At 38.3% G+C, this 10946-nt stretch overlaps 1 protein-coding gene across 3 annotated transcripts in view; it reads left to right on the top strand.

Moving 5' to 3' along the window:
* Nucleotides 1–219: 219 nt before the first annotated feature.
* Nucleotides 220–10946, top strand: part of CYP39A1 (cytochrome P450 family 39 subfamily A member 1) — a 78662-nt gene continuing 67935 nt past the window's right edge. The window contains exons 1-2 of one of the 3 annotated variants that reach the window (XM_037054269.1): nt 220–569; nt 8527–8662. In XM_037054269.1, coding sequence (XP_036910164.1) covers nt 393–569; nt 8527–8662 — 313 coding nt within the window. In that variant the 5' untranslated portion in view covers nt 220–392. The remainder of the gene's footprint in view (nt 570–8526; nt 8663–10946) is intronic. The other 2 variants (XM_037054260.1, XM_037054252.1) reach the window with 2 other exon arrangements.

The raw sequence follows: 10946 nt of genomic DNA, 5'->3' as shown, positions 1-10946 counted from the left end.
GTGCGAGGGACTCTGAGCCTCTCCGGTCGCATTCTCTGATTGGCTGCGAGCGTGGCACTCGCCGCGCCACGCCCGCTGTCTCCATGGCAACAGCGCCAGTTCTTCCCTCCAGGCTCCTCGGAACCCTCCCTCTGACGCAGGTCCAGCCCCAACGTTGTGTCTGGGTTGGTCAATACTTGAAAGAAAACTGGGAGGGGCCGGTGACGTAAAAGTTATCTAAAAATTGGGGCGGGGAAAGGCGGCTACAGTTAAAAAGGCGAAGAAAGCTGCAAAAGTTGCAGCAAAAAGTTTGCGAGGTCTGGTGGGTGCGCTCTCTCTTCCAGAGAGAAGGATCAAGTGCCACGGCGGCAGGGTTTTTCTTTCTCTGATTCTGGAAGGTGCTAGACAAAAACATGGAACTGATTTTTCCGTCAGTGATTGTAATCCTAGGTTGTGTTGCTCTTTTGTTACTCCTTCAGTGGAAGAACTTGCGTGGACCCCCGTGCATAAGGGGCTGGATTCCTTGGATTGGAGCTGCATTTGACTTCGGAAAAGCCCCTCTAGAATTTATAGAGAAAGCAAGATTCAAGGTATGTGGCCTTACCAGGTGTGGTTTCCGGAGAAGAGAATGTTTTTTATTATCTTTCACTGGATCTCAAATTTAATATTAGAACACGGGGAACATATTAATACCTGCTATCCTCAATTAAATGATCTAATCATTTGTGAATTCCTCAACAACTATGTCTTATGCAAGATTTTTCAAGAGATAAATTTTTATCAGTTATGATGTACACTGCAGTTTGTTACTAACTGCCTTTTTGGAAGCANGAGAAGAGAATGTTTTTTATTATCTTTCACTGGATCTCAAATTTAATATTAGAACACGGGGAACATATTAATACCTGCTATCCTCAATTAAATGATCTAATCATTTGTGAATTCCTCAACAACTATGTCTTATGCAAGATTTTTCAAAAGAGATAAATTTTTATCAGTTATGATGTACACTGCAGTTTGTTACTAACTGCCTTTTTGGAAGCAGACATTATGAGTGCTAGTTACTTCATCATCCGAAAAATCCTGAGTAAAATGTTTGCAATAATTGGGAAAGACAAACGTACTTTCAGTTTGTGAAAAAAGCATAAGTGAGTACCCAAATCGGAGTTAACACCAGACTGTTGTAAAAATTGCTTGCAGACATGGTCTTCACAAATGTATTGTGAAATGTATTATAATGTACATAGCTGGCCATGTATTTTCCACTGGTGATATTATTCAATATCACCAGTGGAAAATAAAATGGATGATGACATCCATTTTCACTGGACGCTAAGGAGGTTAGAAATGGTTGTTATAGTAGATATTTTTGTCCTTAAAATATGTAGCATATTTTGCAAAAATGTAGAATGTTTTGCAAAAGGAATGTATAGAATACTGCCAACTTTTTTCTCTATATCAACCAATGGTTCACTGAGCATTCTCATGTGTATGCATATTGTGTGGTTATATTTTTTTGCACTTAGCTGAACGTTTCCTCAGAATAAATTCCTAAAGATGGATGTGCCCAAAGAAAAGGAACATTTGAATTGTTTATGTTTCTGTGTTGTCCTTGCAAAAGGATTTAACAATATACATTTTTTTGTTTTCTTTTGAGTGTAGCTAGGGGATTGCCTTGCTCCTCATATCTTGATCCACACAAGGAACCATAATTCTTGCTAGTTTGATAGATGGAAAGTATTATCTTTAAAAGAAATTCCCCTTTGTCTCTTATAGCCTTCCTTAGGCATAGGATTTTGATAATGTTTAGGGAACCTTTTTACAAGCTTGTCTGAAAAGTTCAAGCAAGGTCACAAAGATTATTGCGTTTTCTAAAAAGTTTATAGTTTTAGACTTTGCCTTTTGGTCAATGATCCACTTTGATTAATTTTGTGTGTGTGTGGTAAGGGGTGAGATTCATTTTTATTCCCTATCTGGATGTCCAACTGAAGGACTTTTCTTTGAAGGACTTTCATTTCTTGAAGGACTTTCCTTGCCTCACTGCATCACCTTTACAGCTTTTCTTCATAAATTAGTTGACTGTATATGTGTAGATTTAGTTCTAGCTTTTCTATCCTATTCCATTGACTACATGACCACTCCTGTGTGAGCAGTACACTGTCTCAGATATCATAGTTTTATAGTAAGTCTTTAAATCAGGTGGTAAAAGTTCTCTACAATTTTCTTTTGTAATTGTCTTGACATTCAAGATTATTTAAATTTGAAATTTAATATAAATTTTAAACTTAGTTTGTCAATTTCTATTATAAAGGCTGCTGGAATTATGATTGGAAGTTTGCTAAATTTGTAGAAAAATTAGGGATGAATAGCTTTTTAACAATATTGTCTTCTAATCTACGAATGCTGTATACTTTCCATTTATTTAGCTATCTAATTTCTTTCAGAAATATTGCGTAATTTTTGTCAGTGAAGTCTTGCCTGTAATTAATAATTATTTTCTCATGTGTTTTATATTTTTGAAGCTATTGTAATTTTTTTCACTCTTGCTTTCTTCTTGTATTCTGCTGGCACATAAAAAACACTGTTTATTTTTGTGTATTAACTTTGCATCCTGTGACCTTGCTAAATTCATTTATTAGTTCCAATAGTTATTTTGTAGATGTCTTAGTTTTTAAACATAAACAATATGTTCTGCAAAGAGATAAATTTATTTCCTTTTTTCCTCATGATGTTTTTTCTTGCATTATTGCAATCAGCAGGATTCTAATATATTGTGCAATAAAAGTGGTGGAACTAGACAAGCAGGTATTGTGTTCAATATTTTACCATTAAGTATCATGATAACTATAGATACTTCAAAGGTGCCTATTTCAGTCCAGACTTTCAGCCCATATCCAGAATTCATCAGGAAAATCAATAGTGATGTATTGTTTTTTCACTTTTGCACAGCTCTCTCCTTTGTAGAGTTTTAGCCCATTTAGTTCTTATTATTTCCCCAATTCTCTGTTGCTTTTAAAAATATGATCTTTGTCATTTATTCACCTTTTTCTAGCTTGCAGTGAGATCCTTGGCCCACCTGGTTCTACCACATCCTATGCAGAAATTTGCATTTGTTGTAAAACCTGCAAAGTATTCCCTGAGCCATAGTTCATTTAGGCAGTCACTTAATGATGGATATTTTTCTCGTATTTTGCTATTATAAATAATGTAGCAACAAATGTCATTTATGCATGTGCAAGTAAATCTGTAAATAATCAGTCAAAGTGTAAATCATTTGTAATTTGGGGTGGTCTAGGGAAACTTCTGAGTGTTTTAAAGGGTCACTTTTGCTACCCTGTTAAAAACAGGGACATATGAGTAAAAAAAGGAAAATAATATAAAGATTATTGTCATGATTCAAGTTTAAGATCTTGGTGCCTTGGACCCTGGTGATAGCAGTGGAAGTTTGAGACCGGATATATTTTTCAAGTGGAAGCAACAAAAAGTATGTGAAAGAATGAAAAGGCTCGAAAATGGTTCCAAGAAGTTTGGCTTGAGAAACTAGGAAGTAGATTGCCATTAAATGTTAGGGGCAAGAAGAACCCATTGAAAGGCAAGTTTAGCTTTAGATAAGGTAGAAGTTTGGGTGAAGATGTTGAGTTAAGTAGTTGGGTAAATGAATTGGGAGTTTGGGAAAGAGGTCCAGTCCTTCATAGGGTTAATCTTCTTGGCCCGTCTTCCGTAGCTGTCATTTCCCTTGCAATTCTTTTCGTGTTTATTTCTATTTTCTATTTTGCATTTTTCACATTTTATACTCTTTTTCTTTAGACTTTGTGTTCTTCCTTTCTTTTTCTTGTGGGATGTATAGTCTCCCTTGTACTTCATGTAATCATTGTTGTTTATTCAGAAATGCCCTTTTCCTCTCCTGAGTTCCTTTATTTCCTAATTTTCCTATTTTTGTCTGGTTATTTCTTCCATGGTTTCGTATAGTTCTGCTTTGTTTATTTTCTTTGCAGTTGCAATCATTCCATTAATTTTTTTAATTCACTACAATAATTTTGCATTTATGTACTCCTTAGTGTACATAGCAGTGTTTATGTACTCCTTAGCAAAATATTTTCAGTGAGTTTATCAAGAAATTCTTTTTTTAAAAAAGCATTTTTTACAGAAAACTGTACTTGCACAACAATTAAAATAAATAAAAATTTTTAAAAAGCATTTTTTATAATGCTGAATTTTTCCTGTTTAACCATATTTTAAAGAGTCGAGTTGTCTTTGGGTGTCAGCAAAAGGTTTCGGTTGGAAGTAGTTGCTTTCCAGGTGTCTCGGGTTAAGTCTTCTGTCCTCTCTTGCTGCAGTGAAAATATAGTGCCCCTGTGCATACATGATCTGTGTGTGGCTCTTATGTGCTTCAAGATCTCATCTTCCAGACTTGAACTCTCACTGCCTTTCTTCAACAGCTGCTACTACTAAGAGACACAACTCTTGTCTTCAGGGTGTCTCTTCACTGGTAGAAAACGATGCGTTCTGGAACTCTCTGAATAGTTTCTGTGTGATTGTTTGCTACCTCCCTCAATATCCCTGGTCTGCTTATTTAAGACCCCCACAGAGTGGCTCCAACTCTGTGCTTTGTCTTCTTCTATCTCAGAGTGTGTATTTTTGAGCTTTTCATGTTGAACCCCCTGCATATTCCTCGTTTCCCCTACTATACTGTTAGAGCGTCCACTGCCAGTCCTGCTGGTTTTGGGTGCCGTGGGCCACACGTCTGTAGTTTGTAGATTTTTTCCTTATTGTTTAGCTTAGTCTGTTGCTTGTACATGTATTTGTTCCATTCTGCTTCTGACTTGGTGTAATTTCCAGGAAAGGAGTAGAAAAATTCTGAAAGAAGTACCAATGATGTCATTATTGAAACTGGGAGTTCATCTTCTTCTTTAAAAACTAGTTATCTTTTCAAATACATTTGTATTCTAAAGGCATGAACATGTCTGGTTTCCCAACACCATGGATGGCTTTGGCCCCACTCTCTCCTTTATGTCAGTGTTTATGCTCCTTCCACAACCCACACACACAATACATGCTGGTTGGGTTGAGGTTGTGAGAGTGTGAGTTTTTTTAAACTTATTATTCTTTTAAATTTTTCTTTAATCCTGTTTTATTTTTTAAAGTAACTTTTTCAAAAATATTTTTTAATTTTGTATTTCATCATCCTATTATGTCTAGGTTGAATTCTATACAGGTTAATTAAAAATAATTTTTAGCTATCCTGGCATATTGATCTTCTGTGTGGTAGGGGAATACATGAGAGAAATGGGAATCTGGCCTAAGAGTAAATATTAACATATTTCATTTGTTAAGTAGAAATATTTTAGCATGAAAGTCCACAGTCAATGATTCCATAAACTGAAAGAAAATATTTGCAAGCTACATGTGTGACAAAGGACTGGTATCTAGAATACATAAAGAACCTCAACACTCAAAATAAAAGAAAAAAATAATCTAATTTAAAAATGGAAAAATATTATGAACAGACAACTTGCTGAAGAGGATACACAGGTGACAGGTGAACACATGAAAAAATGTTCAATGTCATTCACAATTAGGGAGATGCAAATTAAAACCACAATGAGATATCACTACACACATATCAGAATGGCTAAATAAAAAAAATGACAGCACCCAAATGCTAGTAAGGATGCAGAGAAACTGGATCATTCATATGTTGCTGGTGGAAATATAAAATGTAAAATGAGAAAATTGCTGATGGAAATGCTGGTCCATATTGCACGTCTGGGCACTTATCCTAGAGAAATGAAAACTTACGTTTACACAAAAACCTGCACATGAATATTTATTGCAACTTTATTTGTAATGGCCTGAAACTGAAAAGAACACAAATGTCCTTTGACAGTGTTTAGACAAACCAGGGTACGTTGATAGCATGGAATACTACGCAAAATGTAAAGGAATGAACTATCGATACACGTAACAAGATACATATAATAAGATCTGAGTGGATCTCAAGTGAATTATGCCATGTGAAAAAAAGCCAGTTTCAAAGTTTCCATACTATATGATTCTATTTGTATAACATTATTAAAATTCAATACTCTAGAAATACAGAACAGATTAGTAGTTGCCAAGGGTTGAGGAGGTGGACATGGGAGGGAAATGGGTGTGGCTGAAAAAAGGGACATACGCGGTATGGTGGTGGAAATATTACCTGACTTTTTATCAATGTCGCTAGCTTGGTTGATACTGTCCTGCAGCTTTGCATAGTGTTAACATCAGGGGGAGCAGAGTAATGGCTACATGGGATCTCTGTATTATCTCTTACACCTGCATGTTAGTCCACATTATCTCAAATTAAACAGTTAAAAGAAAATAGGAGCATTTCATCTACAACATATTGCCTGTGCTTGCCTTCACTTCATAACACTCAGAGTGCTGGCATTGCACAAAAATGAGAACAAAAGGAAAGCAAGTAAGACAAAATATCGCTGTTACAGAATTTATAACGCTGACCATGGTCATTCCCACTGTTCAGTCATTTTGTAATAAGTTACTTTAAATGCCATTTGTCAACAGTTATCTCAGCTATTCAGTGTGTTTGAACTTGGCTGTTTTACCCTGTGGCCTGGATGCCAATACGTGTTACAAAAGGATGTTCCTAAGGGAACTTGAAGAACTCTCATTTGGACAAAGTTTAACAAACGATGAAAATTGGTCATCTCGTATGCACTGACTAGCGAGCAGTCACAGAGAGGGACTACGGGAAAGCAATGCAGATGCCTGGGTCACTAGTGGAAGAACATGAGACTTCGCTCTTGACTGGCCCTGTGAGTGCTGAGCCCAACAGTGTGTCACAGGAGTGGTCACGTGTCGTTGCCTGGCAGGGCGAGAAATGACTGTGGTATTGAAGTAGTGAGGAGTGTGAGTGGTATTTAGAGATAGTTATAATGACTTTAATGGGATAGAAAAGTAAGGGTGGTGGTTCTAAGAATGTATACTCGCATGTCGGATGAAGTTGGTAAAGTCATGTGGCCACAGGAATGAAAAGGAGGCATGGAAGAAAATCGGTTATTATACCCGCAGTTCTGGGAGCAGTTCACTGCATCTCACGCAGGGCCATAGGAGAAAGCACCAGGGTCCCTCAGGAAGCAGAAGACAGGAGCAAGAGAAAAGCCTTGGCCAGACCCTTCACTGGGACTTCCCCAGGAAAGGCCGGGCAGGGCAGGGTAAACGATTTAGGATTGGCTACTTCAAAATAATTCCTGTGGGCCTGGGAGTACCAGGCTTGTCTGTAGTTGCCTGGTACCTGGGCCCTGGGATGACTTGGGGTCATGGAGTTATTGACCTTGTATTTGAGAATTAGATGAGGTGGTAGTTGGGAGGTAGATTGGTTGGTTTGCATGTGAAAGGTGTGCTCCTCTCTGGCTGAGCCCTTTGGGGATTGGCTAGCCCTGGAGGGCAGCCTCCCCCCAATACTGAGGTTACCAATGCCAGAGCGTCAATAAGAAAAATACAGATTGTAATTGGGTCTGTGATGACTGATGTCAAATAGAAACAGAATCTAAGAAAATACAGTTGGAACACTGAGTTCATTTAATGATAGACCGTGGCTAAGATTATGGTTAGTTGCCTATATTCACAGTTGAAGAAAAGAGTAAATTGCCATTAGAAGTCAATGAAAATGATATATTTTTCCAACAACATAGTCATGGACTTCCTGGAATCAACCCCCTCAGCAGAGTATGTTTATAGGCTACTAGGAGAGATCTGATAGAGAGGGCCAGCCAGATGACGTGGGGGAGGGAAGGTAAGAGAGCATGGGGTCTGTAGCCCAAGTGAAGGAGTGTTGGCATTTCCCAGGGGCAGGATCCTCGCCTGTGTTCACCAGAGGGAAGCGTGGAGAATGGGTACAAATGTGTCTGCTTTGAGGGTGTTCTTACTTCATTGCTTCCATTTTCCCAGTGAGTTACAAAGCAGGAGCACTCTCACAATGGAGAGGGCTGGGCAGGCTGTACACATAAAATAGTCATTTTGGAAAGTGAGAAAGTGAACAGTTAGAGAACCTTTTAGGATTGCAAGATGTTGCTGAGTGACTAGAGATGTATGGTAAAAGCAGTCAGCAATTTTGTATCTCTTTTCTTGAACAAAGTTGAATTATAGGTTGCTTATAAGCTATTGAATCTTGAAAACAATGTTCAAGTATCACAGTGTTTAATAAAATTTCTAATAATGATTTCTAATTATTATTTTGTACCCCAAGAAAGGAAGGAGCAAGTAAATAATAATGATCAGAAGGAAGGTTAAGTATTAGGACAGAATAAATTAGAATTTATATAACTTAGAGTTGGCCAAATGAGTCAAAATTTATGAGCATGTCCTCAGGTGAGTATAAAAAAATTAGACTTGATTACCACATGTAACAATAATAATTTTTTCTTGACTTTAACTTCAGCATTGGGGTTCTTGAGAAACATTTTCTTAAGCCTAACTCATGGCCTAGTAACTTATTTATCAGAAATGCTTACTAATATGATTTGTATTTATGTGCTTTTTTCCCAGTATGGACCAATATTTACAGTTTTTGCTATGGGAACTCGAATGACCTTTGTTACTGAAGAAGAGGGCATTAATGTGTTTCTAAAATCCAAAGAAGTAGATTTTGAACTTGCGGTGCAAACTCCGGTTTATCGTACAGGTAAAGAATTTTTTTGTATAGTTCATTCGAAACAGAACATTGAAATCCAAGAGTAGTTTTAGGTAACAGTTACATTCTTACTCCTTTATCAAGAATGATGAGGCCCCATCATTTTATTCTTTAGAATAGGGATAGAAGAAGAAAAGTATATGATGAGTTTGGTCATTGAAAAGCAAATTATGGGCAGCTTTAGTACAGTTAGACCTTACTTAGACATGTGAAAGAGATGAGGTTACCTCCCTGATATTTTCTTTGGGAAATATGTGGAATCTGTATCCTGTTACAGCTCCCAAGATGTGGCTAACCCTTCTGCTACTGTGCATGTGATGTTCTTCAGGCTGTAGCTCTTGGCTTGATCGCATTTTGCTGCTCTGCTCCTTGAAAGTAGAATTCCACCGCTTAGTAAGCCCTTTACTAATGGCCTTTCCTGACGTATTCTGTATGGCTGTTAAGGTAAGTGGTGTCCTTTCACCAGCTCTTTATCCTCAGAGACTGCTGGACTGGGCTGGTCAGCATGCTCCCTGGCGACTTGTGCGCGCTGATGCCATTTGTCCTCCCAAGAATGCAGGGCTGGTTCACTTTGTGCTCGGTTCGTTTCTGTTTTCACCATGTCTGTGCTTGCTCCTACTATCAGTGGTTTTTTTTCTCTCTTTGTTTCTCTTTTTTGCTTCTTTCTTAGGTTCCTTTTCATGTGGCTTCTTTCTCTCTCTCTCTCTCTCTCTGTCTCTCGCCCTCTCTCTTGCCATTAAGGAAAAAGAAAGTTTTTTTCAAAAGCTCTCAGTGATCAATAGAATGATTATTTCTTCTTTTCTTTCATGAAAATCACAGGTGGGTTACATTTTATGACTATTTAGTACTTCTTGCCGTTTGGACTATGGAATTCCAGATCAAAGAATATAAATATTTTCAAATCTCTTGATCTGTAAATTCTTTGGAAATCTATCAGGTGTATGGAAGTGATCGAGATTTTTATACCTGCCCCTCACTGGGGCTTTCATGTTTAAATATTTCTATTTAACAAATAAAATATGTTAACATTTACTTTTGAGCCGGCTTCCTATTCCTTTCATGTATTTCTCTATCACAGAGATGAATGCTCCCGAGTATCTAAAAATTATTTTTCAAAGATGTTATTGCCCTGGCTGATGTAGCTCAATGGATTGAGTGCAGCCCTGTGAACCGAAGGATTGTGGTTCAATTCCCAGTCAGGGCATTGGAGGCCAGTTCCCAGCAGGGGACTCACGAGAGGCAACCATACATTAATATTTCTCTCCTTCTCTCCTTCTCTTCCCCTCTAAAGATAAATAAATAAAATCTTAAAAAAAAAGTCAAACTCCAAACACTAGGAATGTCATCCTTTGAAAATTAAAAAAAAAAGGATGTTATTTATTTATCTTTAGAGATGGGAAGGGAGAAAGCGAGGGAGAGAAACCTCAATATGTGATTGTCTCTTGCACGCACCCCCTGCTGGGGACCTGGCCCGCAACCCAGGCATGTGCCCTGACTGGGAATCAAACTGGCATCCCTTTGGTTCTCAGGCTGGCACTCAGTCCACTGAGCCATTCCAGCCAGGGCTAAAAATTATTTTTAATTAATTTATATAAATTATAACCTATATATAATAGGATGATGAAATACAAAACTAAGAATTATTTTTTGAAAAGTTACTTAAAATAAAATAAAATAGGATTAAATAAAAATATAAAGAAATAGTAAGTTAAAAAACTCACTCATGCGGTGGAGGCAGTGGGCTAAGAGCGGGTCATGGGGCTTCCTGCCAAGATGGAGGCGTAGGTGGAAACACTATACCTCCTCGCACAACCAAGTTTAAAGACAACAAAGTTTTGGTAACAAAAATGCAACCAAAACACAGAAAATTGAACTGTACGGAAGTCCGACAACAAGGAACCGTTCAGCCAGACTGGTAAGAGGGACAGAGCCAGAGGCTGGTGGAGCAGGGTTGCACAGAAAAAATCGGCCAGACTGACCCAGGCGCGGGCACAGGAGGTTAGCAGATCCCAGGCATGGGGTGGCAACGGGTGGACCCAGTGAGGGCGAAAGACAGCTGGCTGACCACGGTCACACATTTGCATGCAGATAAACCAGGTGAAGGAGCAAGCAGTGAGACAGACCCAGTGGCTTGTGGGGAAACAGCAGAGGGGACCGCCATTGCCCCTCTCTGACCCTGCCCCCACATACAGCGTCACAACCCAGTAGCCTGGGTTGCCCCACCCTCGTCAACACCTAAGCGTCCACCCCTCATACGTAACAGGTGTGAACAGAT

The sequence above is a fragment of the Sturnira hondurensis genome, unplaced genomic scaffold (assembly GCF_014824575.4).
Source record: "Sturnira hondurensis isolate 20B ecotype Veracruz unplaced genomic scaffold, ASM1482457v3 Scaffold0000880, whole genome shotgun sequence".
Lineage (NCBI taxonomy): Eukaryota > Metazoa > Chordata > Mammalia > Chiroptera > Phyllostomidae > Sturnira > Sturnira hondurensis.
The sequence above is the reverse complement of the archived record's forward strand: the minus strand, read 5'-3'. Positions and strand labels throughout refer to the sequence as shown.